General features: G+C 54.6%; 1 protein-coding gene across 1 annotated transcript; it reads left to right on the plus strand.

Moving 5' to 3' along the window:
- On the plus strand, nucleotides 1-27535 carry DISP3 (dispatched RND transporter family member 3). Its single transcript, XM_026520181.4, has 20 exons — nucleotides 1-1099; nucleotides 2013-2232; nucleotides 9064-9200; nucleotides 10095-10229; nucleotides 10529-10689; nucleotides 12017-12156; nucleotides 13085-13233; nucleotides 13440-13601; nucleotides 14441-14602; nucleotides 16656-16769; nucleotides 17565-17701; nucleotides 18800-18984; nucleotides 20857-20987; nucleotides 21065-21237; nucleotides 22240-22366; nucleotides 22906-23051; nucleotides 24919-25078; nucleotides 25654-25767; nucleotides 26232-26398; nucleotides 27173-27535. Exons 1-20 carry the CDS (start codon nucleotides 1-3, stop codon nucleotides 27533-27535), a joined length of 4182 nt encoding a protein of 1393 aa, XP_026375966.3.

The following is a 27535-nucleotide window of genomic DNA, read 5'->3' on the forward strand; positions in this document are numbered from 1 at the left end:
ATGGACTCGGAGGATGACCCCTTGCTGCAGGATGTGTGGCTAGAGGAGGAGCAGGAAGAGGAGGAGGAGGCAACGGGTGAGGCCTTTAGGAGGGCCCAGAAGCCAGGGCCTCAAGCTGGGGAAGGAGGGCAGTGTTGCTGGCGGCGTTGGACCTTGCCTTCCCGGCCCCCCGCTTCGGGCTTCTGGAGTACCCTGGGCTGGGCTTTCACAAACCCGTGCTGTGCGGGGCTGGTGCTCTTCCTGGGCTGCAGCATCCCCATGGCCCTGTCGGCCTTCATGTTTCTCTACTACCCGCCGCTGGACATTGACATCTCCTACAACGCCTTTGAGATCCGCAACCACGAGGCCTCCCAGCGCTTTGATGCCCTCGCGCTGGCGCTCAAGTCCCAGTTTGGGTCCTGGGGGCGCAACCGGCGCGACTTGGCCGACTTCACCTCTGAGACGCTCCAGCGCCTTATCTCAGAGCAGTTGCAGCAGCTGCATCTGGGCAACCGCTCCCGGCCTGTCAACAGGATCCCACGGGCGGTCCTTGAGGCCCCAATGCATGGCCCAGGCCTATCTCCCGACACTTTTGCGGACCAGAAACCAGGAGCCAATCGGAGTGGGCGTCTTCGGCGCGAGGCCCCACCCCCGGCGGATCTGGCAGCCAACCAGAGTGAAGGCCCAATAAACCAGAGGCTCAAGAAGAATGGGCGGTGCCAACCCAGCGCCCCACCCCCTGCTGTGGCTGCAGCCAATCAGAGCCGAGCCCGCCGAGGTGCCTCGCGCTGGGACTACTCCCGGTCCTATGTGAGCGCCAACACCCAGACACATGCGCACTGGCGCATCGAGCTCATTTTCCTGGCCCGCGGCGACGCAGAGCGCAACATTTTCACCAGTGAGCGGCTCCTCACGATCCACGAGATTGAGCGCAAGATCATGGACCACCCAGGCTTCCGGGAGTTCTGCTGGAAGCCCCATGAGGTGCTCAAGGACCTTCCACTAGGGTCCTACTCCTACTGCTCCCCCCCCAGCTCGCTCATGACCTACTTTTTCCCCACTGAGAGAGGCGGCAAGATCTACTATGATGGCATGGGCCAGGACCTGGCTGACATCCGGGGTGAGCAGACCTGTGTGTGGCCCGGGGTGAGGCCCGGTGGGTAGGGAGGGGCTTGTAAGAGATGGGGCCCCTGGGTAGGTGGGGCTTGTAAGGGGCAGGGCCTCGATGAGGCTGGGGGTTGGGTCTTCTGGGGTTGAGACAAGGTACTTTAGAGGCCCATAGGAAACCTGGCCTTGGATTCACACCTGAAGGAGGATGGGGTGGGACTCAGCTGTGGGGCGGAGTCAGGCTGCAGCTGACTGCTGGGTGTGACCTGAAGGTGATAGGTCCAAGGGCTGGGAGCAGGGTTGGGTGTGAGATGGGATCTGAGGGAGGCAAGGAAGGAGGTTTGGGCACACATCGCGGTTGAGGGAAATTGGGAGTTAGAGAAAGCATGGGCTGGGGCTTGGGCATGAGGTTGGTTAGAGGGAAGCCCGGGTGTGGTGACAGAAAACTGGGCATCTAATCAGGGGAAGATAGGGGGAGAGACTGGGGTTGAAGGAAGACCAAGGTGGGGTAAGTGCAAGGTCATTTAGGGATGAGACTTGAAGGGGGCTAGAGAATGGTTGCGGGTCTTGGGGGCTTAGGTGTACCTTTTAAGGGACACGTGGACAGGGTTCTGGGCAGATGGAGGGGGACTGAAATGGGAAGGTGGAGTTCTAAGACTGCAAAGATTGAGACTTGGAATTAGGTGAAGTTCACATGCCAATAAAATGTGAATTTATTGGGGCCTGCCTGAGCAGGTCTAGGGGGCTGTTGCTTTTGGGCAACCCTCTCTCTGTCCCATTAGGGACAGTTGGAGACAGCCTGAGGGGGAGTTTCTTACCCCCTTAGAAAGGAGTCAGATGGCAAGCGAGGGCAGGGTGACACTGATGGAGGGGTTGGGGGGACTTGACCCTCTGAGCTCCTTGGGCCCCCACCCCTGCCCCTGCAGGCTCCCTAGAGCTGGCCATGACTCACCCCGAATTCTACTGGTATGTGGACGAGGGCCTCTCCGCAGAAAACCTCAAGAGCTCCCTCCTGCGCAGCGAGATCCTGTTTGGAGCACCCCTGCCCAACTACTACTCGGTGGATGATCGCTGGGAGGAGCAGCGGGCCAAGTTTCAGAGCTTTGTGGTCACCTACGTGGCCATGCTGGCCAAGCAGTCTACTAGGTAGGAGGTCCAGCTGCACCCAGCGTGTAGTTTGCCCTTGTGTATACCAGGAAAGGGCTGTGTTAGGGCAAGAAACTCTCTTCCAGGTGCTTCTTTCTCCTAAACCCCAGATCACCTGCCCTGAACCATCTCCCTGGGAAGTCTTTCTACCTGAATCAGGGGCAGAGCCAGTACATCCTCACTGTCACTCTGACAGCTGAAACACTGGTTTTCTTGATCAGTGCTAATGGGTAGAGAACATGACAGCTTTGGCGAAGGCAGGAAATCCCACACCTCTTGCCCCTGGGTGTGTGGTGTATTGCTTTCCTCCTGAGGTGGTGCTAGAAGGCTTTCTGGAAAGAGTATTGACCAAGGAGTATTGGCCCCTCTGCCTCTACTACCCAGGGAGATAGTTGGCAAGTCACTCTTCTTCTCTAGGCTGCAGTTTCCCTACTTGTAAAGTGGGGATGGTGAGTCCTGATACCCTTCTGGAGGCATTAGGAGTGGATGAGCCAAGAGATGTGAAGGTAATCTGAGGCAGTGGGTGCTTTGGTTGTACTGGAAACCTTAGGATATGTGTCTAAGAATATAACTAGGCCCTCCCTCACCCAAAAAAGGCATTAAATAGTTCATCTGTCAGTCCTGATGGACAATAACTGGAATGCTTCTCAGTCCTCTGCCCTGACAGGCCAGCCCCAGACACAGGAGGAATCATTTTGCCTGAAATGCCCTTGTTCCTTCCATTACTCATCCATTACATTGAGCAACTACATTGTGCAACTACTGTGAAAATCAGAGCTAACATTCATGTGGCACAGAGCATGTAGAAGCCCCTTATACACATTATCTCATTTAATCTTCACACTGACCCAATGAGGTAGGTGCTATTATGATTATCTCCATTTTACATTGAGGAAATTGAGGCACAGCACAATTAAAGAAGTTGTCCAAAATGATAAAGCCATAAGTGGTGGAATGGCATTAAAATCCAGGCTTTCTGGGGCACCTGGGCTGCTCAGTCAGTTAAGCATCTGACTCTTGATTTTGGCTCAGGTCATGATCTCAGGGTCCTGAGACCGAGCCCCACGTTGGGCTCCGCACAGGGTGTGGAGCCTGCTTAAGATTCTCTCCCTCTGCCCCTCCCCACTTGTGCACATGCTCTGTCTCTCAAAAAAAAAAAAAAATCCAGGCTTTCTAATCTGGACCCCTTATCCTTTGTGCTTTTATGCCAGTCGCTGCACTAGGAGCCTTCTCCCAGCCATGCTTCTTTGCCAAGGAAACTTCTGTTCATCCACTAAGATCCAGCCTGGGCAGTTTCTCCCTGAAGCTGGATCAAAAGCCCACTCTGCCCCCTTCCACTGTGCCCTTCCTTCTCCCTAAATGAGGCAGGGAAAAGCATACGTTGAGTTAGATATACCTGGGGTCGCATACCAGGGACTCCACTTAGTTGTGGGAGTTTCAGTGGGCTCCTTCATTCTCTCAGCTACAGTTCCATCATAGCCCTTGGCAGTCTGTATTTTAGTTGTTTAATTCCTTGTCACTCAAAGGGCAGTCCTCAGATCAGCCGCATCAGCATCACCTGGGGGCTTGTTATAAATGCAGAATCTCAAGGCCTTTCCTTGACCTGAAGGATTCCCAGGTGACTTGTTTGCACTTTAAAGTTTGAGGAAGTCTAGTTTCACTATGTTTCAGTAGAGTGTGAGTCTGTTGTGGCCCGGGATTGTTCTTGGTTCACTTCCATAGGCCTAGCCCCAGTAGGGATTTGTCTTGGGAATGAATGAGTCTATGAGTGGATGGATGAATAAATGGAGGTGTTCCTGAGATAGGTACTTGGCTGGGTTGGAAAGGCACTGGCAGGGGCTGGCTGCAGGAGGATCTTTACGGTTTCAGATACCGACAGTTACCTCTGCGTAATACGTTAGCTGCTGACAAAACCTCTGCCTGCGTGGAAAAGCCTCGCTTCTGCTTCCCATCCGCCTAGACCTTCACAGGTGTGCTGACAAGCAGAGTCCCTATAGACTTGACTTGAGTATCTTCTTGTGGAATAATCAGATCTTTTTATTATTCTATTATTGGTTACCCAAGAGATGACAACATGCACCTTGACTTATTACAGGATAATACACATAATCACTTTTACTACTTCCCTGATAATACTAGAATCTTAGAACACGTGCACTGCGCTTATATCCCTTCAGGCTTTTGCATTTTGTTGCATGCATTTTAATTCTATATACATCTAAACCCCGTAAGACATTACATTATTACTTTACTGAGTCAGTACTCATTTATATTTACTCACTTATTTACTTTTCCTGTTGCTCTTCATTACTTTCTACAACTACATGTTTCCCTCTGGAATCATTTTGCTTGTATCTGAAGAACACTCTTTAGTAGTTTTTTGGGGGTTTTTTAGCTCAGGTTTGCTGGTGATAAATTGTGTTGTTTGCCTAGAAAACATCTTTATTTTACTTTCATTTCCGAAGTCTATTTCTGCTGGTACAGAATTATAAATAGGTAGTTATTTTCTTTTAATACTTTAAAGCTGTCAATCCATTGTGTTCTGACTTCCATCATTTCTGTGGAAAAGTCAGCTGTAAATATTTTCGTTGCCCCTTTGAAAACTTATCTTTTTTCTCTCGCTGCATTTAAGATTTCTTTTTGGCTTTGGTTTCACCGAGGCTATGATTTATGTTGGTGTAGTTTCCTTTGTATATGTTCTGCTGAGGGTGCACGGAACTCCTTGAACCTGTAGGTTGATAACTTTCATCAGTTTTAGGAGTTTCCTGGCTATTCCCTATTCAAATATCCCTTCTTCCTTTTAGGATTCTTTTTTAGGATTCTAATTACACAAAGTTAGATCTTTTCATGGAGTTCCATGTGTTTTAAGTGCTCTTTCCAAGGTTTTAGGTTTTTTTCTATGTTCTATGTTTCATTTCTTTCTGTTTTAGATATCCCAGTTCACTATTATACTCCAGTCTTCTGTCATATCTAATCTGCTAATTAATGTCTATTGAGATTTTAATGTTAATGTTATGTTTTTCTGTGGAGAATTTCCATTTGATTCTTTGTTATTGATCTAAATTCCTGGTGAAATTCTTCCATTTTATTTATTTTGTCCATATTATCCTTTCTGTCCTTAAACATATTAATTATCATTATTTTAAAGTCCTTATCAGCTGACTTTCAATATAGGGATAACCTGTAGATTTGTTTCTGTAGTCTGTTCTTTCACTTGGTTTTTGGTCGTGTGGTCCTGCCTATGAGTATGCCTGGTAATTTTTATTGGGTGGTGAACATTGTGTATAAAAAACAGAGGTGCAGATGATATTTTTTCCTGCACAGAAAGTTTATCCTCCTCTCCACTAGGCAGACAGAGTTGTGACTGATCACCTTACGTAGCCAACCATTTTGCTGAGTCAAGGCTGTTTTGCAGCCCTGCGAAGTCTCAGTCTGCTTCTTGTTTGCCCTTGGTTCTCTAGAATCTTCAACTGAGAGCCTGGTGTGTTCTGCACAACTCTTTCCCCTGACAGATTACAAACTCTAATATTTGTTTCTCAAAACTACAAAAACAAAAACAAAACAAAAACTCCATGCCACTCCATGTTCATAATATTCCCTTATTATCTTTTCAGAGGCCTTCTGCTTAGACTTTTAGTCTAATGCTTCATGCAGCTCCAGTACTCAGCACAAGTACTGAGGGAGAGACTGACCATATACTCTACTGGTCTACAAGTTTCTGCCCAAAACTCTGCTAATTCATCTGACTCCTAGCCTTGATTTTCAGCCTTCTGCCTGTGTTCAGAATCAGCAGATGCTTCCAGGATGAAAATAGCTGTAGAAGGCAACTTACCTTTCCCAGGTTCTTCTCTTTCCAGACTCTTTCTGGAGTTCCTCTGCTTCTCATTACTTTAGGAACTCTCCACTGTCATCAAACAGATGATTTCTGAATTTTATCTGACTTTTTGTAGTTCGTGGCAGGAATATTGTCTTCCACGAGCTATTCCTTTATACCTGAGAGTAAAAATTTGGGCCTGTGTCTTTTTATAACCAGCAACTAAGATAGGACCTAGAACTTCAAAGGCACTCTATAAATGCTGTACAAATGAATGAATGAATGAATGAATGAATGAAAACAGTTGCTTGAACTTTCAGTGTTCTACTCTAATGAAAGATCAATTAACCTATTTAGTTCAACAAAGTAGACAATCCAAAGATCTTTTCTACTTGGCTTTTAAATGTTCCATTTGGTTTTTTAAACAGCTTTACAGAGATATAATTGACATACAACCAACTGCACATACTTAAAATTTACAGCTCGATTAGTTTTGACACATGTATACACCATAAAACCTTTACCATAATCAAGATGGTGAACATATCCATTTCCCCCAAAAGTTTCCTCCTGTACCTTGGCTGATCACTCTATCCTGCCCCTTCTTGTCTGTCCACCCTTACCTCAGGCACCACTTTCTGTTTTCCCAGAATTTTATATCCATGGCATCATATAGTATGTGCTCATTTAGTTGACCGCTTTCAGCCTAATTATTTTATGTTATATCCATGTTGTTGCAGGTATCAATAGTTTATTATTTTTAGATGCTGAGCAGTAATCCAGTGTATGGAGATGCCACACATTTTTATACAGATACCTAATTGTTCCAGCATCATCTGTTGAAAAGATTATCCCTTCAACAAAGATTGCCTTTGCACCTAGGACAAAAATCTATTGTCCATATATATGTGGGTTTATTTCTGGACTCTTGATTCCATCAACCTATTTCTTTATTTGCACACACACACATACACCCACAGGGCTATTTCAATTTTTAAAAAATTAATTTAAAAAATATACTTAGTGCTTTTAATGTTGTCTATTTCTTCTTGAATGAGCTTTGGTAGTTTTGAGTCTTTCGTGAAATTTGTCCATTTCATTTAAATTGTGAAATTTGTTGGTATAAAGTGGTTCATAATATTCCCTTATTATCTTTTAAATATCTGTGGAAACTGTAATGCTGTCACCTCTTTCGTGTGTATCTTCTCTCTTTTTTTATGATCAGTCTGGCTAGAGGTTTGTCAGTTTTACTCTTCTTCTCAAAGAGCTAGCTTTAAGTTTCTTTGCTTTTTTTCTCTTGGTTTTGTTTTGTCCTTCATGAACTTCTTCTCTGATCTTCATTATTTCCTTTTGTCTGCCTACTTTACCTGCAATTTTCTCTTGTTAGACTTTTTTGAAGTAGAAGCTGAGATCATTAATTTGAAACCTTTCTTCTTTTCCAATATAGGCATTTATTGCTATAAAATTCCCTTTCAGAACTGTTTTAGCACATTCCACAAATTCTCGTATGTTGTGTTTTCATTTTCATTCAATTCAAAATACTTTTTTAAAAAAGATTTTATTTATTTATTTGAGATAGAACACGAGCAGGGGGGTGGGGCAGAGGAGAGGAAGAGCAAGAACTAGACTCCCCACTGAGCAGGGAGCCTGACTCAGGGCTCGATCTCAGGACCCTGGGATCATGACCTGAACCAAAGACAGATGCTTAACCTCAGAATACTTTCTATTTTCTCTTCTGATCTCTTTTTTTGACCCATGTGTTATTTAAAAGTATGTTATTTAGTTTCCAAATATTTGGTAATTTTCTAAACATCATTTTGTGGCTGATTTTTAATTTAATTCTTTTGTGGTCAGAGAATATACTTTGTATGACTTCAGTCCTTTTAAATTTATTGGGTCTTCTTTTATGGTCCAGATTGTGGTCTGTCTTGCCAAATGTTCCCTTGTGCCCTTAAGAAGAACACATATTCTGCTATTGTTGGGTGGGGTGTTTAATAAATATCAATTAGAGGGGCGCCTGGGTGGCACAGCAGTTAAGCATCTGCCTTCTGCTCAGGGCATGATCCCGGCGTTCTGGGATCGAGCCCCACATCAGGCTCCTCTGCTATGAGCCTGCTTCTTCCTCTCCCACTCCCCCTGCTTGTGTTCCCTCTCTCGCTGGCTGTCTCTATCTCTGTCAAATAAATAAATAAAATCTTTTTAAAAAAATAAATAAATACCAATTGGATCAAATTGGTTGATGTGTTGTCTGGATGAATTGAACCTTTTATCATTTTGAAATTGTCTTCTTTATGCCTACTAATATTCTTTGCTCTGAAATTTACTTTCTTTGTTACTAACATAACCATTCCCTCTTTCTTTTGGTTTGAGTTAGCACATCTTTTTCTGTCCTTTTGATTTTTAACCTATTTGTGTCTATGTTTAAAGTGGATTTCAGAGGAGCATGTGACTCTTGATCTCAGAGTCTTGTTTTATATTTTTTCTCTTTTTCTTTTTACGTTAGTCTCATGGGGAGGGTAAATCTAGATTTCGTCTTATCACTCCATCATGGCAGAAGCAGATGTCACTCTTGTTTGTATTTTAAAACTCAATGTAACCAGCCCATTATGTTTTTGTTAAGAACAGCTTGTGTTACCTGCACACTGAATAGCCGTGTAAAACTGCATATGTGGAAGCTGGTTTGAATTTAGGTTTTTGAGGGAATATGGAGAATTGGGAGATGACAAAGGATTTGACTGTAATTGATTATTATCTGTCTCGAGCAGGGTCTCAACCTTGGCCATACATTTGAATCACCTGGGAGATTTTTAAACACTGATGACTCGGCCCCACCCCAGAAATTCTGGTTTAATTGGTCTAGAGTCCGGCCTGGACATCAGGATTTTTGGAAGCCCCCAGGTGACTCAACGTAGAGCCAAGGTAAAGAGCCACTGCGGAGGTGGACAGCTCCTGTTCCTCCAAGCATCAACAGCCATCTGCAACCCACTTCCGTCTTTCCTCTCCACCCCCCCCCCCAGCAAAGTCCAGGTTCTGTATGGGGGGACAGACCTCTTTGATTACGAGGTGCGCAGGACCTTCAACAATGACATGCTCCTGGCCTTCATCAGCAGCAGCTGCATCGCGGCCCTCGTCTACATTCTCACCTCCTGCTCAGGTAGGCCTCCTCAGAAGGTCCAGCAGGAGCCAGCTCCCCCCCTCCCCTCGTGCTCCTGTTCCACCAAAGCCTGCCTTCTCCAGAATGCCAGAAATCATCTCAAATCTGCCATGTCAGAGCTGGTGGGGCGGGGTGTGCAGAGATCACCTTCCAACCCTAGGCAGGTGGACTGAGGTCTAGACACAGCTCGGGCCATACCTGAAGGCCCCCACTCCCGGGACCTCACATGGTTAACCTTGTGCCCTCTGACCATCGTTTCCTTGCTAAAAATTTTGTTTTGGGGGAGTCTGGAGTATTGGACCCTCCTTTATGGATTATTCCGTAGCCTGTTTTATAGTCCCAGGTCAGCTGCCCTTGTTCCTCAGTTCACTTTAACACTGCCACCTTCCCATATCCTGGCTGCTTCTTACTGCGTATACAGTAGGTACTCTCTATTGCCCGAGTGAATGACAGATTAGTCATACCTTCAAAAATGGAAAAGACATTCATTCATCCATGTAACAAATAGTAATTGGGCACCAACTATGTGTCGGATGCTCTGAGGTACCAGAGATCCAATGATGAACATCACAGACACATTTACTACGCCCATGGAACCTCTAGTCTACTGGGGTGACAGACGTTAAATATATGATAATTCCCTACTAGCAATTGAGGTCAGTTCTATGAAGATGAGGGCCTGTGAACCACCCACCCAGATGGCACCCTTTGCCATTCTGGCCTCCTGCCTGGCCCCTTCTCTCTGGGCATGAGAACTGTTCAGGGCATACCCAGGGTGGTGAAGGGCACTCTGAGGGGACAAGAGGTGTGAGACAGGACCCAGCTGTGTCCCTGAAGGGTGTGTGTTCTGCTGGACCCTCCCACTCTACCCCATGTGCTTCTTGCCCTGCCCAGTGTTCCTGTCCTTTTTCGGGATTGCCAGCATTGGCCTCAGCTGCCTGGTGGCACTCTTCCTGTACCATGTGGTCTTCGGTATCCAGTACCTGGGCATCCTCAATGGGGTGGCCGCCTTTGTGATCGTGGGCATCGGTGAGCTGCCTCTGTGGCATGGTGGGAATGGTGGAAAGGAGGTGAAGATTTGGACTAAGGGACCTCATTCTGGGGAAGGAGTAGAGCCAGGGAGCATGGAGGGTAGGGCTTGGATTCTTGGTGGGTAGAGCCAAAGTCGGATGGGTCTTTCCAAATTTCGGGCTGAGAAGCAGGACTCCCGTGGAGCCTGACCTCTAGGGGACCACTCAGGGTTGGCGTAGGCCCAGCGTGGGTCTGATTCTGGAGACAGCAACATGATCCTGAGCCTGCCCCTGCTGGCCTGGGGCTCCCGCCCATAGGTGTGGACGACGTCTTTGTGTTCATCAACACCTACCGCCAGGCCACACACTTGGAGGACCCCCAGCTACGGATGATCCACACCATTCAGACGGCCGGCAAGGCCACATTCTTCACCTCCCTGACCACAGCCGCTGCCTATGCAGCTAATGTTTTCTCCCAGGTGAGAGACTGCCTTTGTCCCTGGCCCGGCCTCTCCATTCCTCCCATGGGTCCTGGGCTCTGCTTCTCCCACTCACCCCTTCTCTTGCAGCCATACAGCCTTTTCCTCAAAGCACCTGCCATGTCCCTAGACTCCGTTCTTGCTACTGGTTGCCATTACCAGAACTTCACAAATGGGAAAATTATGAAAATGCAAATAGTATTTATTATTAATGCTCATTAATAGTCATCCAACCTCTGCCCTGAAGGGTGTGTGGCAATTTCCAAAGCTCTTCCACGTTTAGTTTTCAAGACATACGACAAAGGTACGGTTACATCCCTATTTTCCTAATACTGAAACTGAGGCCCAGAGAAGTAAAGTGACTTCCTCAAGGTGACACAGTTGGTAAGTGGTAAGCCTGACCAAGTCCCCTGACCCCCAGTCCAGAGCTCTTTCCACCCACCAGCTTCACCCTGCATTGTCATCCTTCTGGTCAACGTCCCTCTCACTGGCCCCATGCTCCTTCAGGCCCCTGAGTTGGGCTCAGGAGAAGGGTCTGAGTTTGGGCCAGGTCCTTGGTGCTGACAGAACCTGAAAGGCAATGAGCCACCTGAGCCTTCAAAACATTTAATGACCTGGGCCAAGTGTCCCATCTAGAAACCACTAGATGCTTTGGGATTATCCAGGCCTTGCTAGCGAACTGCATCCAGAAAACAGGCAGAGCTGGGTTCTAGGTCCCCTTTGTGACTGGCCGTGTGACCTCAGGACCTCTGAGCCTCACTTGCTTTGTGTGTGGATTATCCAGGGACTGAAATGAGCTGGTCGTCAAAGTTTTTCACAAACAGCGAAGGCTTATGTGCTGCTGCTTACAGTTCCCTTCTGACTTCCACATCCCTATGCGGGGGTCCCTGCGACACCCTGGAGCACTCCCATTGCTCCCCAGCCCCAGGTGCACATGTGAGCACTCTTTCCCTTACTGTCACTCACCCGTGGCCTGGTCTAACGGGCTGTCTTTCTCTGACCCCACTTGGGTAATGACCGTTAGCGAGTGCTTGCTCTGTGCCAGGCAGCACGGTGGGCAGTGGGTTGCAGTGTGGACCTGAGCCTCCGCCCCTGAGGTGGGACTGTTCCTTCCCTCCTGTGCCTCCTTCCACCAGCCCTTGCCTTCCGATGTTCTCCTGGGCCAGCGGCTGGCAGCCTGGGCCTCCTCACCCTGCCTCATTCTAGGAGCCCTGCCTCATTCTGGGAGTGGTCTGGGGTCCTGAGTGCCTTTGGCTGCAGAGGCCCAGGCTCCCTGGACTCCGGGCCTGAGCGGCCTCACAGCCCACCGGTACCTCTCCGTTGCCAGATCCCGGCTGTCCACGACTTTGGCCTGTTCATGTCTCTCATCGTGTCCTGCTGCTGGCTGGCTGTGCTGTTCACCATGCCTGCCGCCCTGGGCATCTGGAGCCTTTACCTGGCCCCGCTAGAGAGCACCTGCCGGACCAGGTGAGCGGCCAGCAGGGGCGGGAGGGGCTGTGTCCTCCTCTCCCTGAATGTCCATAACAGGTCCTCCGGGGCCACTCAGAGCCCCACCCTCTCTTCTAAAAGCTTTGTAATCCCTTATTGAGCACCTTCTGTGTGCCCAGTTCTATGCTGGGCACTCCTGCGGGAGCAAGGAGGGAGAAGAGAGTCCTGCTGGGTAGTTACCCTTTGGGAACACCTGCTCCGTGCCAGGGAGTGGGCAAAGTACTTTTATGTAAGACCTTATTGCCCCCAGGACCCTCAGAGCTGGGTTCCATTGTTTTGCCCATTTTACTGATGACGAAACAAGGACTGGGGGAGGGTGGGCGACATTCTCAAGGGCACCCATTCAGGAGGCAGCAGAGCCGAGATTTAAATCCAGTGGTCTGACCAGCCCCCATGCCAGCCGCTATGTTAAATGCCTCTCGCATTCTCGCCTTGGTGGAGTAACCATATTTAGACACAGTGAGCTGTGTGCAGGGTTGGACAGGTCGGCCCATGGTTGCTGCCAGAGGTCAAGGGGTTGGGGTCTTGCAGGCTGGGTGGTCGGGGAAGGTGGGGAGGGAGGGAGGAGGGCCACATGGAGTCAGGCCTGGGTGGCTGGCTGGGCTTGGGTACTAGGAATGGCAGGGGCTCTGGGCTTGGGGCGGGACACACCAGCACAGGGCACCCTCTCCTTGAATCATGGTTGCCGTCACCCTCTGTCTCCCCAGAGGAAGAGTGGTGGCACTGGGGATCTGGGTGGAAGGGGCGGGAGACAGCCCCAGGAAGAAATCAGGCAACAGGCTTCTGGGAGCAGAGATGTCCACAGCAGTGTGCTGCCGGGGTTCATGGGGAGGCTGGGGCCTTGCCCCACCCTCCCTGCACACCTGGGGCCCTCGGGGCTTAGCCCTCTCCCCTACTCTCTCCATAGCTGCCACCAGAAGTGTGGCCGTAAGAGCTCCCTGCACTTCCCCGGGGATGTGTTCGCCGCTGCTGAGCGGGCTGAGGGCAGCCCTGCCCAGGGCCCCATGCCCTACCTGGATGATGACATCCCCTTGCTGAACGTTGAGGAAGAGCCAGGTGAGTTCTGGCGCCGGCCTGCCCTGCTGACCCTGGCGAGACTCGCGCCTGCATCTGCCAGGGAGGTCACTTTTGACGAGATGGTGTGACGACAGGCTGGTCCTGATGGCCTTCAGGGATCCTCGTCAAGCACTGGGACTTCCCCAGAGAGGACGGGGATCGGGGTGGGCTTTGACATCTGATGGGCCACTGCTCTGCCCTGGCAGTGTCGCTGGAGCTGGGAGACGTGTCCCTGGTGTCTGTGCCCCCCGAGAGCCTCCAGCCAGCCCCCGACCGGGGCAGCCGGGGCCAGCTCATTGCCCAGCTGCAGGAGCTACTGCACCACTGGGCCCTGTGGTCCGCTGTCAAGAGCCGCTGGGTGATTGTGGGTAAGTGGGGTCTCCGCCCTCCTTCCCCTCTGATTTTCAGTTTTTCCCCAGTGCCCGAGGCATGGGGTCAGACTCCCCCAAAGGACATACCGCCTCTGAGAGCCCAGCCCCCTCCTGCAAATGACCCTGGGTTGGCGTCTTGCTCCCTGGGCCTCACCCCCTTCCCATGTAGAATGGAGCTGCTCCCGCATAACTGTTGTTTATGGGGCACCTACTGTGTACCAGTCATCATGCCAGGCGGTAGAGCAGAGTGCTTAATGCTTGGACTCTGGAGTCCGACCAGCTTGGCCGGGTTGGAATCCTAATTCTACCGCGTACTGGCTGCGTGACCTTGGGTGTGTCCGTCAGTCTGAGCCTCAGTTTCCTATGCGTTACTGAGATTAAGAATAGTATCTCTAACAGGGCAGTTGTAGGGCAAGCCATGGTGCAGGGAAAGAACTCAGCCCAGTGTGTGGCATGCAGTAAGTGCTCAATAAATGCTGAGTGCTGTTATTATTATAATCACTGACAGTGTTTAGGATTGTGTAGTCAAGTGGACATGCCAGCTCTCTATAAACTGTTAAGTACTCTAAGATGGTGGCTGGTTCTTGTCCAAGAACATGAGCTTGTAGCTTCTAGTCTGCCCCCCAAGTGATATGAATAACATCCAAACCCAGCCCCCAGAGGACCAATCCCTGACTAGCTTCACCCGCAGGCTGGCATGCCACACCTTTGCCAGCTCTCTGGGGACCCCATGCGACACAGCTCCCCTATAAAGGGAGCAGCTTTTCCCCAGGGCTGTGAAGGCCCCCTGGGCCCCAGTCCCTCGGCCCAGCCTAGCGTGCCTCCTCTCCTGGCAGGGCTCTTCGTCTCCGTCCTCATCCTGTCCCTGGTCTTCGCCAGCCGGCTCCGCCCCGCCAGCCGGGCCCCCCTGCTCTTCCGGCCTGATACCAACATCCAGGTGCTCCTGGATCTCAAGTACAACCTGAGTGCTGAGGGCATATCCTGCATCACCTGCTCAGGTGAGCGTTCGGCCAGCGAGTCCCCTGTGGCTCCCTGCTCTCTTTGGAGTTCAGGTCTCAAAGACTGTTGGTCTACAAGGTGTAAGATCCGGGCTCCCCATCACCATGCGACCTTGGCCAATCACTCCACGTCTGAGTCCGAGGGTTTCCCCATTTCCTGAAACAGGTATTTCCCAGGTGCTGGGGAAACCGTCGTGGGCAGGACAGGCTTCCTGAGCTCAGGGAGTTCATTTGTCTGCTAGGCACCAACCTAGTAATAGTAGATCTGAGCTGTGATGGAGGAAGAATGGGGAGGCTGGGAAGCGCAGCATCATGGAAGGCTTCCTGGAGGAGGCAATGTCTAAGCTGAGACTCGAAGAAAGGGAAGGAGTTAGCCAGGCTGAGAGAAAGAGAGAGAGAAGAGAAGAGGTCTAGGCAGAGGGGAAAGCACCAGAGGTGGACAAGACCAGGGCCAAGTTTGAGAGAGTCGGTCACAGGAGCTAAGGGTAGCCAGGTAGGCTGGGCCAGGGAGTGGAGGACTGGAGTGGGGAGTCTGCAGTTGATTCTAATTGGCAGGGGGAGCGAGTAGAGGGTTTTAAGCAGAGAAGGGCCATGATCCGGTCTCCTAGGTGCTGTGTGGAGGCAGACGAGAGGGCCAGGGTGGAAGCTAGCTGGGAGACCAGGTAGGGGGCTGGTGCCCTCATCTGAACATGAGACAGTGCGCCTGGGGCCAGTGTGCTTATGGTGACAGCGGAGTCAAGAGGTTTTTAGGAGGTGAAATCCATAGGATTTGGTGATGGAGTGGGTGTCAGGGATGAGCAAGGAGCTGGGTTAAGGATGTCCCCTTGCTTTACAGGTCTGATCCAGGCCCTCATTTTACAGAGGGGAGCCTGAGGTCAGGGTTGGGGGTAGGGGAGGTTGGCCCAGGTCATACAGCTTTGCCAGGTCAGTTAGAACCAAATGAGAAGATGCGGGGCTAGTCCTTTGAGCTCCTAGGAGAAGATCCGCTGACTGCTATAATTGCCTTCATTTAATTAGGGCGGTGTTCACATTAACCTGGCCTTCCCCCCGGTAATGGCATTAGCCAAATGCATGATAATCGACTGCAGCTCAGAGAAGTGCCCGAAGAGTCCCTCCTAAATTGGAACCAGCCCCGGCCGCATGCCCGGCTCCTCTCCCGCCCGCCTGCGCATACACATTAAACTCCATTGCCACTGCTGCTATGAGGCCACCTGCCATCCCTCGGGGCTGGAGTCAAAAAGCCACTCCCCTTTCGTGGATGGACAAAACCCAGGATGGTGCCAAAGCTCCTGGAACTGTCCAGAGAAGGGCCAGGACGTGAGCCCAAGTCCAGCTACCGGCCCCTTGCCCCTCTTAGCTCTCTGAGCTGCCCTTAGGGAGGCCTGTTGGTGCTGTAGCAGAAAGGGTTTTCGGGCCGTCAGGACTGGATCCAAATGAGGCTCCGCTTCTCACTTCCTCTGCGGGTCACAGAACCTCCCCGAACCTCTCTGCTTTCTGCTCTGTCATATGAGGTTAATGATAGCGACCTCCGAGAATTACCGTGAAGATTGCGTCTTTGACGGTGTAGAATTTCTCTCGTGAAACAACAAAAGAAAACAGAAAATTCATCCCCAGTGGTTGAGGCGAAACAGGACAGTCTCCTGTCATCTCTGCTAGTTGACGACATCCCATGTCTAATTGTTCCCACTCATCAAGCATTTGTCACGAGCTAAATGCATGAGATGCAGTGTCCCGTTTGGTCCTTCCGCCACCCTCTGGCGGTTCCACATCACCCCGTTTGACAGAGGAGGGACTTGAGGCGTGGCGAGGATGAGGAGGGAAAGCGTCCGAGTGTCTTTCTCTGGATGGAGCTAACGGGTGCCTTTCTTTGGCCAAGATTCAGTATTTGGCTTCTTTTTTCAGTTCCATCCAGTTTCTTTCAGACCCCCGTCACCCCTCCCCCAAGCCGGGGGGCCCCATGGCCCTGGGGGGGGGCCATCTCTCTCCATCTCTGCCCTCGCCTGCTGGGCTCAGCCAGGAAGGCCCTGCCGTCCCTAACGAGGCGCGGGGGTAGGTCTGTTCCAGGAGAAGCCCCACAGCGTGCAGAACAACATCCGGACGTCCCTGGAGAAGAAGAAGCGGGGCTCGGGGGTCCCCTGGGCCAGCCGGCCTGAGGCCGCCCCACAGGGTTAGTGGGGAGTGTGGTCTGGCTGGGGTGGGGGGGCTTCGGGAGATCCTGCCTAATACGAGGGTGTTCCTATGGGAACAAGAGTCTGTGTTTTGGGGTCACTGAGGAGGGGTTGGGTTGGGGGGTGAGCTCGAGGCCCTCGCCCACTATTCTGCTAGTGCTCCTCACTAAGAACAGTGGCATCCCCTCCTGCCACGACCTCAGCCAGGCCTCTGACGCCCCATGATCATGCAGTGTGTGCCAGATCCATCCTGAGTGTCCGGAGGAGGGCAGAGGCATCCTGAGCCCTGGAGGCTGGCTTATCCCTGCCTGGGTCCCCATCAGAGGCTGGGATGTTGGGACATGTGCAGGAATGAGCCCCCCTATGGGGCAGTTCTGTGTGTCCTTCTCGCCCCATGGCTGTCGTCACCCCCTGTGCCTGCCGTGATCATTTGCAGCTCCAGCCCCTCCCCCTAACACAGTGGGACCGCCACTACCCTAGCCCAGATGGCACAGCTTCACCACAACTTGTACCATCATTGTCAATGCGCCCACCTATGCTGCCACTCCATCCTGGTGACCACCTCCACCTCCCACTTCATATATGCCACCACCCCGTCCCCACGTCCACCACCAGCACCCCCATCATGGCCATGGTTTCGGTCCAACAGAGAGGAACAGAGGCAGCATTTAGAGAGGAGCCCAAGTCAGGGCTCAGCTCCTCAGTCCACAGAACAGAGAGTGGCCTGCTCCAGGTCGGGGGAAGCCAGGCAAGGTGACTGTCCACCCCTCCTCCATCCTCCATTTGTCTCCCAGACTCTCCAGGAACTGTGTATGTCTCCAAGGTGAAGAGTAAAGGCCACCCGGCTGTGTACAGGTTCTCTCTCAACGCCAGCGTACCGGCCCCTTGGCAGATCGTGTCCCCTGGGGACGGGGAGGTACCCTCCTTCCAGGTGAGCCTGGGCTGCCGGGACATAAACCACCAGTATGGGGGAGGGGCCCTCAGAGCTGCATGGGTGGGCCCTCGCCATGTAGGGAGGGAGAGGCAGGGACTGTGAGGCATTCGAGGACGCGCTCCCAGCCAGGTCTTTGGCACCTACAGTGGTGACAGCATGGGCTTCCAAGTCAGCCAGACCTGGGTTCGAGTCCTGACTCTGCCATTTATAATCTGTGTGTCTTTGGGCAGATTACTTAATCTCTCTGAGCCTCAGTCTCCTCATCTGTGAAATGGGGTGCATGAAGCACAGCCAGGGTTGGAGGTACGTGGGGTAAAGCCGGCATGGTACGTAGGATGTGGGGCACAGGAAGTGCTCAGCAGGCAGTATATGGTTGGTCTTGACAGCTGCTCCAGCACCCCAGAAAACAGCCTCTGAGGGCCACCCCGGCAGGTCTCCTGTTTCTCCCTCTCAGAATCATGTGGTTTTTTGACAAGTTATACCCTGTGTCGACTCATTTGTTCAGGGTTTATATTTCTATCTGAACGATGAGGTTCTGAGGTGTTTTCTGACTCTGAGCCTTTGCATTGCCGTTCCCGCTGCTAGAAAGTTTTCCTTTCAGCGTAACGCATGGCAGGCCCTTCACCGATGCCTCAGCATAAATGCCATCCCCTCCTAGAGCCCTGCGCTGGCCCACTTCTCAGTTCGCCCTCGTCCTCCCCTGCCCCTTTATCCCGTGTCCTATGATCCTGTTACATTCCTAGCCCCTAAAAGAACCTGAAGCCACCGTGACTGGCAGCTCCACGGGGGAGGGACCAAGCCCATCTCACCCGCTGCCGTACGCTCAGAGCCCCGCTCAGGGCCTGGGCAGAGGCGATGCTCGCTGGAGGAAGGACTGAGGCTCAGACAGGGAGGGAAGCATTTGCTCCATCTGCAGACTCGAACCCAGGCCTCCTGAGCCACTGCCCAGGGCTCTGCCCCCTCCACCCCCCATGGCGGGGGCTGGGACAGGGTGGGGGGGCCTGCCTTGGAGGGAGGGGCCGGAGCCTGAGGCCGGGCCCAGGCCGAGGCAGCCCCCGGAGTCACCTGTCTTGTCTCTGTCGATCCACTGCTTAGGTGTATCGAGCGCCTTTGGGTAACTTCAGCAAGAAGCTGACCGCTTGTATGTCTACAGTAGGGCTGCTCCAGCCGGCGAGCCCCTCCCGCAAGTGGATGGTGACAACCTTGGCCTGCGACGCCAAGCGGGGCTGGAAGTTTGACTTCAGCTTCTACGCGGCCGCCAAGGAGCAGCAGCACACGCGGTAACAGCCTCGAGGATAAGCCCCTTGCCTCCAGCCAGATCCCCTCTCCCCCGAGAGATGTCAGCGGGCACCTTTAGGAAACTCCTGTCCATGTGCACGCATGCATTCAGAGAGTTCTCGGCCCAGGACTGGGGTGTGGGGGACCCCGGCGCAGAGGACAGGCCAGTGACCTGCTCCCCCCTCTACCCCTCTGCCTCGTGCGGGCCCCGCTGCTCCTTCACGTGCCAGCCAGGTGCCATCTTAGGCCTTTTGCCCTTGCCGCTCCCTCTGCCTAGAATGCTCTTCCCTAGCTCCTTGGGTACGATGACTTCTCTCCAGGATGCAGGTGTCCACTCCAATGTCCCCTCTTGGGAGAGGCTGTCCCTGACCGGAACTCCCTCCCCGTCCGGAAGAACCATGCCCGGTCCTGCTCCATGTGTTACCCCTGCTCCCTTTCCCATCCCCATCGCCACCTGGAATCACTCTGACCTGTGATTTATAACCTGTCTTTCCTTGGGAGCATCCTGCGGTGGGCACCTTGACCGTTTCCCCCGCTGTGTCCCTAGCACCTAGCGCAGGGCTTGGCACCCAGGGGTGCTCAGTCAACACTTGCCGAATGAGTGGATGGGTACGCCCTGTACCTTTTCTCCAAAGCACTATTGACTTTCTCTATATAATTAATTCAGCAAGTATTTAATTAATGCCACCCCCCCTGCCCTGCCAGACCATAAGGAGACAGGAGAGAGACTATGTCTATTGTATTTACCTACTGTATACTCAGGCCCTGCCTAGTGCCTGGCATGTAAAAGTGCCCCCAAAATACTTAACGGGTGACAGCACTCTGTTCCCTGAGGGGCGGGGGACTCCAAGCAGCTGGGGGCGCCTGTGTTCTGACCAGAGCCCCACATTCATGTGTCCATTGAGGCTGTATTTCATTGTTCATTGATCAAACATGCGGCACCGACTGTGTGCCGGCACCCCGCTGATGCTGGGGATACAAGACAGACGTGGCTCCTGCCCTTAGGCTGGCTAGCAGGAGACAGCAGCTACCAAGTCAGCCACAGCGTCGGTACACATGATGGCACGTGCTCTGCTCTGGAAGGGGGAGCGGTGCTGGGCCTAGAGAGCAACAGTGAGGGCCCTGCGCTGGTGACACGCAGGGCTCTGGCCTCTGACAGAGCCTGGCCTGCGGGCGCCAGGCACCCATAGAGGTTGGACGCCACTTGAGGCAGAGGGCAGTGGCATAGAGGTGGGGGCAGGTGACCAAGACGGGCTCACTGGGCCCTTCCAGCCCAGGGTACCTTGGCTCAGGGGGTGGGGGTCCCTCTGCCCATTCTCCCCTGAGCCCAGGGCTGGGCTCACTCTGCACATACACAACAGCAACCAGGATCAGGCTGCCTGGACGAGCTTAGAACATTCTAGAAAGAACCTTGAGGCATGTCAGGTGCAATGGTGAACAAGCTAACCATGGCACCCTGGCTTCATGCAGAATTTTAAGGCTCAGTAACTGTTCAGGTTAAGGCGGGGGTGCTCCTGAGCAGGGAACTGCAAGGCTGGCCTGGGGCCCCTCTGTGAACTCTTGCACCTCCTGAAGGACAGTTTGGAAACTCCTGGTCTCCACCCCTCATGCCGCAGGTGGGGAGACACACACAGAGCCACAGAGCCGGAGGCTGTGGAGCAGGCCACATGATACGTCCTGGCAGTGGCGAGATCAGAAGTGACCTCCAAACCCCAGCCCCCAACCTGAGACTAAATCCTTGTGCTTGGGGCCCCCCCAAGTCCGTCCCTGCATTCTTCCAGCTGTCGCACATAGCCATACGCGGCTGTGCTTGCCTCACCTCCCAGGCTCCTCCTGGCCTTCCCAGCCTCAACGGGGCTCCTTTGCCTCCACAGGAAAGTGTACTTTGCTCAGTCCCACAAGCCCCCTTTCCACGGGCGTGTATGCGCGGCGCCTCCTGGCTGCCTGCTCAGCTCCAGCCCCGACGGCCCGACCAAAGGCTTCTTCTATGTGCCCAGTGAGAAAGGTACATGCGGGGAGGCTGCACTGGGGCCTCGGGAGGCTGGGCCCCGCCTTCCCATACAGATGTGACTCCCTCTGCAGTGCCCAAGGCCCGCCTCTCTGCCACCTTCGGCTTCAACCCCTGCGTGAACACGGGCTGCGGGAAGCCAGCCGTGCGGCCGCTGGTGGATACAGGGGCCATGGTCTTCGTGGTCTTTGGAATTATTGGCATCAACCGTACGCAGCAGGTGGACAACCATGTCATCGGAGACCCGGTACGTGGACCCACTTTGGGCAGATGCCAAAGGGCCGGACAGCACCAGGCTTGCAAACAAGTACCAGCTCAGGTGGCCACTGGCCCAGCTCCCCACAAGCCCTCTTGCTCCTCTGACTGCTCACGAGGCCCAGACAGGACCATCGCGGGCCCTCGAGGGCACTGTTTCTCTTGAGGGCTGATCAGGGTTGAGCTCTTAGACTTGCCCAGGAATCTGGGTACATTGTGGGCCTGAGCTGGTTGCCCTTCACCATGAGGGGCTGAAATGGAGCTGAGGGAGATACAAGTGTGTAACTCCCCCCCACCCCACCACCCTCCTCTTTCTGCTGGAGGCCCCTCCCTGCACCCACAGCCCCAGCTGCATGCCTGACTGCGGGGCCCTCTTCTCTATGTGGGCTCCTACCCCTGTGGATCCTTGTGCCCTGCGCTGGGCTCTCGGGTGTTGGAAGGGAGAGAAACTGATGGAGCTGTGGCTAGGTCTGTCTGGCGTGGAATGGGTGCTGAGCAGGTGGTGGGAAGGACCGTAGGGTCAGAGCTCCTGCCTTGAGAAGTCAGTCCGGCTGCGTATACAGGATTTCAGACCCGAAGTAATTCGGGAGCCAGGACAGTCCGCGATCTGTGTGCACAGTCCCCAACCGAGAGTCCCCCAGGTGTTCGGAGGAGGGTGGGGAGGCAGGGAGGAGACAAAGCAGGTGAGGGAGGACAGGGAATTTGGCTGTGCAGAGGGAGGAGAGACAGTAGAAAGCCCAGGAAAGAGCAGTGAGTCAAGCAGGGGTGAGCCTAGGGGCCCTGTGCAGGATGGGCAGTGTTGGGAGCAGAAGGTGCTGGTGGGAGCAGGACAGAGTGGGCTCGGGCAGGGACCTCAGGCAACCATGCAGAGGCTCCAGCCTGATGTCTGTGACGGTGGCAGGGAGCTGTGGACGTTCTCTCCCTGGGGCGGGGCTCAGGACCGAGTTCCCAACTCACTGAGCGGCCCGCACCCACTTGTGTCTCCTTGGGAAAGGGCAGTGTCATCTATGACAGCAGCTTTGATCTCTTCAAAGAAATCGGGCACCTGTGTCGCCTCTGCAAGGCCATCGCAGGGAACTCGGCGCTGGTGAAGCCGGGCGGGGCCCAGTGCCTGCCCTCAGGTGCGCGGAAGAGCTGTTTGTCAGAGGGAGGACACGCTGGGGAGGCCACGCTTCTCGCAGGGTGGACAGCCACGAGGACACCCATGCCTGGCATGAGTCCTGCAGACACGCGTGTGTGCTTGAGTTTGCATCCACACTGGGGCGAGGGGAGTGTGAGTCTTTAGAGCCGTCTTGTGCACGGACACGCTTCGGTGCAGAGGAGCACGTGTGTGGGGATGTGTGCAGTGGGTGTGGGCACACCTGCTGGCGTGGCTTTTCCCACTCAGGAGCCAGGGCCGGGGCGGACACAGATAACCCGGGTGAGGTCATGCCAGGGCTCTGCTCAAGGGGCCACAAGGTGTCCTTTTCCACCCTGATGGCAAATGACTGCTGTAGGTTACCACTGGTGACAGACATGTTTTGGAGGTTGGGGGAGGGCTGTGCCCCTCCCACACGCTCACCCAGTGGGTGACTACACATGCCCAGGTGGAGTGGGGGGTGGGGAGGGGTGCTCTCCCAGGGTCCCCAGCCCGACCCCCTCTCTCCCCTTCTCCCCGCAGGCTACAGCACGTCCTCCTTCCTGCAGATGCTACATCCCGACTGCAGAGAGCTGCCCGAGCCCAACCTGCTCCCCGGGCAGCTGTCGCACGGGGCGGTGGGCGTCAAGGAGGGCCGGGTGCAGTGGATCTCCATGGCCTTTGAGTCGGTGAGCTCCCAGCGGCCTCTCCAGGCACAGTGCTCGCCTCACGGTGCCTGGCCCAGATCAGAGGGGTGGCTCTTAGAGGTGAAATTACTCCCCCCAGGTCCCCATGGTTATGAGTGTTGACATCAAGTGTTCAAGCAGGCACCAGACCGCAGGGCGCTGCCCTTTCTACCACGTAGGCTGTTCGCACCAGCCCAGGGTCTGTGTTGGTTTGTCACCTCTGGGCTAGGGAGCCAGTGGGGCTGGAACCTGGTGAAAGTCCAGGACGCTTCCCTCTGCCACTCTGGGGGGGCCGGGTTCTGGGCCACAGACCTGGGTGCTGGGCCTCCCCCAGGAGAGCTTGGTAGCCAGGGGCCAGCCATCCACACACCTCACTACTTCCTCTCAATCTGACACTCCCTGGACTCCGTCCAAGGAGGGAGGCCCACGTACACAAGCACGACTGACCTGGGCCTCTGCGGGGCCCCGTGGCCGTGACACTTGGCTCCAGAGGCTTGCCAAGCCTGCTGCTCTTGCCCGTGTGCTGAGACCCAGGGTCCAGTCCCAGCTGTGGTCCTGGTCCGCTGTGTCTCCTTGAGCCAGTCCCGTCTCCCCGCCGGCCTCCAGTGCGTCCTCTGAAGCACAGGGTTATAGATCCCTGCCCTCCGTCTGGCAGGCCCCGGGAAGCAGCAGGGCCATCACGTAGAGACACGGGGAATGAAAACCCATCCTTGTTCTCTGGCCCCCCGCCCTGCTTCCCTTCCTGCCATCTGCCACTTGCCGCATAAGCAGCCACACCAAGTCAGGAGGCCCCAGAGCCCCTCCTGGTCCTCCTCCAAGGGAGCCCCAGGCTAGTGTAGACACCACTTCAAAGCCCCGGGCAGGTTTTTTTTTTTTTAATTATGGTAAAACACACATCGTAAAATCGACCATCTTAACCGTTCTTGAAGTTCAGTTCAGTAACACTAAGTACATTTACATTGTTATGCAACCGGCACCACCATCCGCCTCCCGAACTCTGTCCCGTGAAACACGACCTCCCTCCCCCCCTCCCCCAGCCCTGGCACCCACGGTTCTACTTCGTGTCTCTGTGGACGTGGCTACTGTGGGCCTCCGAGGTAACTGGAATCCACAACACCGGTCTTTTGGTGTCTGGCCCATCCCTTTTGGCATAATGGTCTCCGACTCACCCATGCTCTGCCCTTTGTCCGAATCCCCTTCCTTTCAAAGGCTGAAGCCTGAGACAGTTTGAGAGAGGACAGAATCCCCTCTCGGGCTCATCCACACCACAGGGCGTCCCTTCCAAGCTGACCCCACCAAGGCGCAGACACACATGCTATAAGCGAGTCTGTGCGCAGGGAGAGCAGAAGTGGGCGTGGGAGCATACGTGTGAAGGTCCCAGAGCAGGGTGAGGGCCTGTCTCCCCGCTGAACGGCTCCGCAGAGCTGGGGGCTGGAGGTGGGTGGGTGGCTTGGCAGTGACAATAGCTCTGATGGGGACACGCCGAGGCCTGGCAGAGACCAGCAGAGTCCCGTCTTGGGGCTTCCAGGAAGGTTTCCTGGAGGAGACAGAACCCGTGAGAGCCTCGAAGGATGATGGGAGCTGGCTGTGGGGGCAGAGGGAACAGCATGTGCACAGGCTGGTGCACGAGAGCATGGGGGCCCTGGGGGCTGCCGCTGGTCCTGTTGGAAAGGGATGGGGACTTTGGTGGCATCAGAACCTGCTGCCCTTGTACCCAGAGGCCAGTGGGAAGTAATCCTGGACTGGGGCACTCTCCGTGTCCAGGTGGCCAAGGGCCGGCTGCACCTGCCACAGAGCGGACCAGCCGTCACCTGGGAAGGGTGAGTGGGCACTGCCCCCCACCTGTCTCACTGGCTCATGTGCCCCACAGACCACGTACAAGGGCAAGTCCTCCTTCCAGACGTACTCGGACTACCTGCGCTGGGAGAGTTTCCTGCAGCAGCAGCTGCAGACGTTCCCCGAGGGCTCGGCCCTGCGCCGAGGATTCCAGACTTGTGAGCACTGGAAACAGATCTTCATGGAGATCATAGGCAAGCGGCAGCCCAGCTCCTCACCCCCCTAACTCCCCAGGCCTGGAGGGGCAGGTGGTAGCAGGGGGGATGGAGAGGTGACCTGGGCAGGGAGGGCATGGCATGGCCTGTCTGAGCTGCAACTTGTCATCTTCTCCATTCTGGCCAAGAGCCCTGGGGCAACCGGAATGGCCCAGTGGCCAGGAGCCCCAGTCAGAAGCCGAGTGTGGGTCTCCTGCTCAGGGGCACCTGACCGCATTCTTTGCTCCTTAATTTGGCCACCTAGACAGTAATAGCGATCCCGTAATGGCAGTTCTCTCCCTGTTACCATGGGCCTTCCCGGGGCCACGCCCTTGCCAAGGGCCTGACTGTGTTCCTTAAACTCCAGAGGATGCGTGTGGGGTGGGTACTCTCACTGCCCTGTGTTGCCCAGGCAGCTCAGGGAGGTTCTGCGGCTTACCCAGAGTGACACGGCTAGCTGTGACGGTGCCCATCTGTGGGACCCCAGTAACCTGAACCACGGAGGGGTGGGGGGGGTAGTTATAGGCACGCCCCCCATGAAGCCCAGCTGCGTACCCTCTTCTCTTGCCTTCCAGGGGTGCAGAGCGCCCTGTACGGCCTGGCCCTGTCCCTGCTTATCTGCGTGGCCGCGGTGGCCGTGTTCACCACCCACGTGCTCCTCCTGCTCCCTGTGCTTCTGAGCATCTTGGGTACGTGGGCCTGGGGGGGGCGGGGCAATAGACGTCGGGCTGTGGGCCCAGGAGTGGGCAGGGGTCCCGTTGATGGCCTCAGGTCAGCGGGATCCTCCCCGTCCTTAACTGTCACATGTCCTTGGTGAAGGTTTCCCAGCCACCCCCACCCCAGGCAGAAAGACCCTCTGTGACGCTCATTCACAGGACAGTGCCCCACCAGCCTGTGTGTTCTCAGGAGGGACCTGGATGTCGCCAGGTGGTAGCTCCTGGCCCAGTTACGTTGCTGCACCTGTCCCTTCCCCCAGAACCCCCACTTCCCTCTGGCCCTGGTCCTCCTGGTTCCTCCTGTCACCAGAGGTGGGGGCTCCACTCTAGGCTTCGCCCCATTCCCCAGGGCCCCCTGAGTTCTCCCACCTCCCCTCCAGGACTGTGTGGGGGAGGCTGGGTCCAAGCCGCCTGCCCGCCGTCCCCTGCCCTTGCAGGCATCGTCTGCCTCGTGGTCACCATCATGTACTGGAGCGGCTGGGAGATGGGGGCCGTGGAAGCCATCTCCCTGTCCATCCTCGTCGGCTCCTCCGTGGATTACTGCGTCCATCTGGTTGAAGGCTACCTGCTGGCCGGAGAGAATCTGCCCCCCCACCAGGCTGAGGTGAGTGCCCTGCCAGCCCTACCCCATGCATCCGCTGTCCCCAGTGCAGCTGAGGGGCCGCCAACGCCAGCTGGACACCCCTGGTGCCCCACTCCCAACCAGACTGTGTTCTAGGGGCTGAGGTTTTCACGGCCAATCTCCACGCCCAGGGGATGTGGGTTCAAAGGCAGCTCCGCCAGAGCGGTGTCGTGGGCCTTGGGAGGGCCCGTCCCCCAGCCTGTTTCTCTAATGAGCATTAGGGGTCGGACAAGGTGAGGTCCAAGGGCCCTCCCTGCCTCCCTGAGTCCCAGTCTCCTTCTCCAGCCTGGGGAGCGGGGCGGCCCATTCTAGTCGTAACTTTGTGGCTTTGCAAGAACATGCTCGTAGACTCCGTGCCAGCCCCAGCTCTGGGTCTTGTAAAGTGTTTTGTTTTCTCCTAATTCAGAGTTGTGGTGGTATGGAAACGTTCATAAATACAGAAATTAAATCAGTTATGTTTTTAGCTGCTTTTGGTCAAAAGAAAGGAATCTGTTTCAATCAGAGCCATTTCTGAGGACCTACTACGCAAGCAGCAGCAGCCTGGTTGTCCTAGCAACCGCGGGGCACCTGCCTGTGCGCCCTTGTCAGGGAATCTGTCCATCTTCCCACCAAGCCCGGGGAGGAGGTGCTGTCACCGGCCCCATTTATTGAAGCAGAATGGGGGGCATCTGGGAACGGGCCGGCCCCAAGCAGGGAGGGACCCCACTGGTGTGTCAGGTTCCCCAGCCTCAGCCTTTGCCCTCACCTTGCACCCAGGATGCCCACTCGCAGCGCCAGTGGCGGACCCTGGAGGCCGTGCGGCACGTGGGAGTGGCCATCGTGTCCAGCGCCCTCACCACGGTCATTGCCACAGTGCCCCTCTTCTTCTGCATCATCGCCCCGTTCGCCAAGTTCGGCAAGATCGTCGCTCTCAACACAGGTGTGTCCATTCTCTACACGCTCACGGTCAGCACGGCCCTGCTCGGCATCATGGCTCCCGGCTCCTTCACCCGGACCAGGACTTCCTTCCTCAAAGCCCTGGGCGCCGTGCTGCTGGCAGGGGCTCTGGGGCTGGCCGCCTGCCTCGTGCTCCTCCGGAGCGGCTATAAGATTCCCCTGCCCACTGGGGCCTCCCTATAG

Source organism: Ursus arctos, unplaced genomic scaffold (genome assembly GCF_023065955.2).
Source record: "Ursus arctos isolate Adak ecotype North America unplaced genomic scaffold, UrsArc2.0 scaffold_32, whole genome shotgun sequence".
Lineage (NCBI taxonomy): Eukaryota > Metazoa > Chordata > Mammalia > Carnivora > Ursidae > Ursus > Ursus arctos.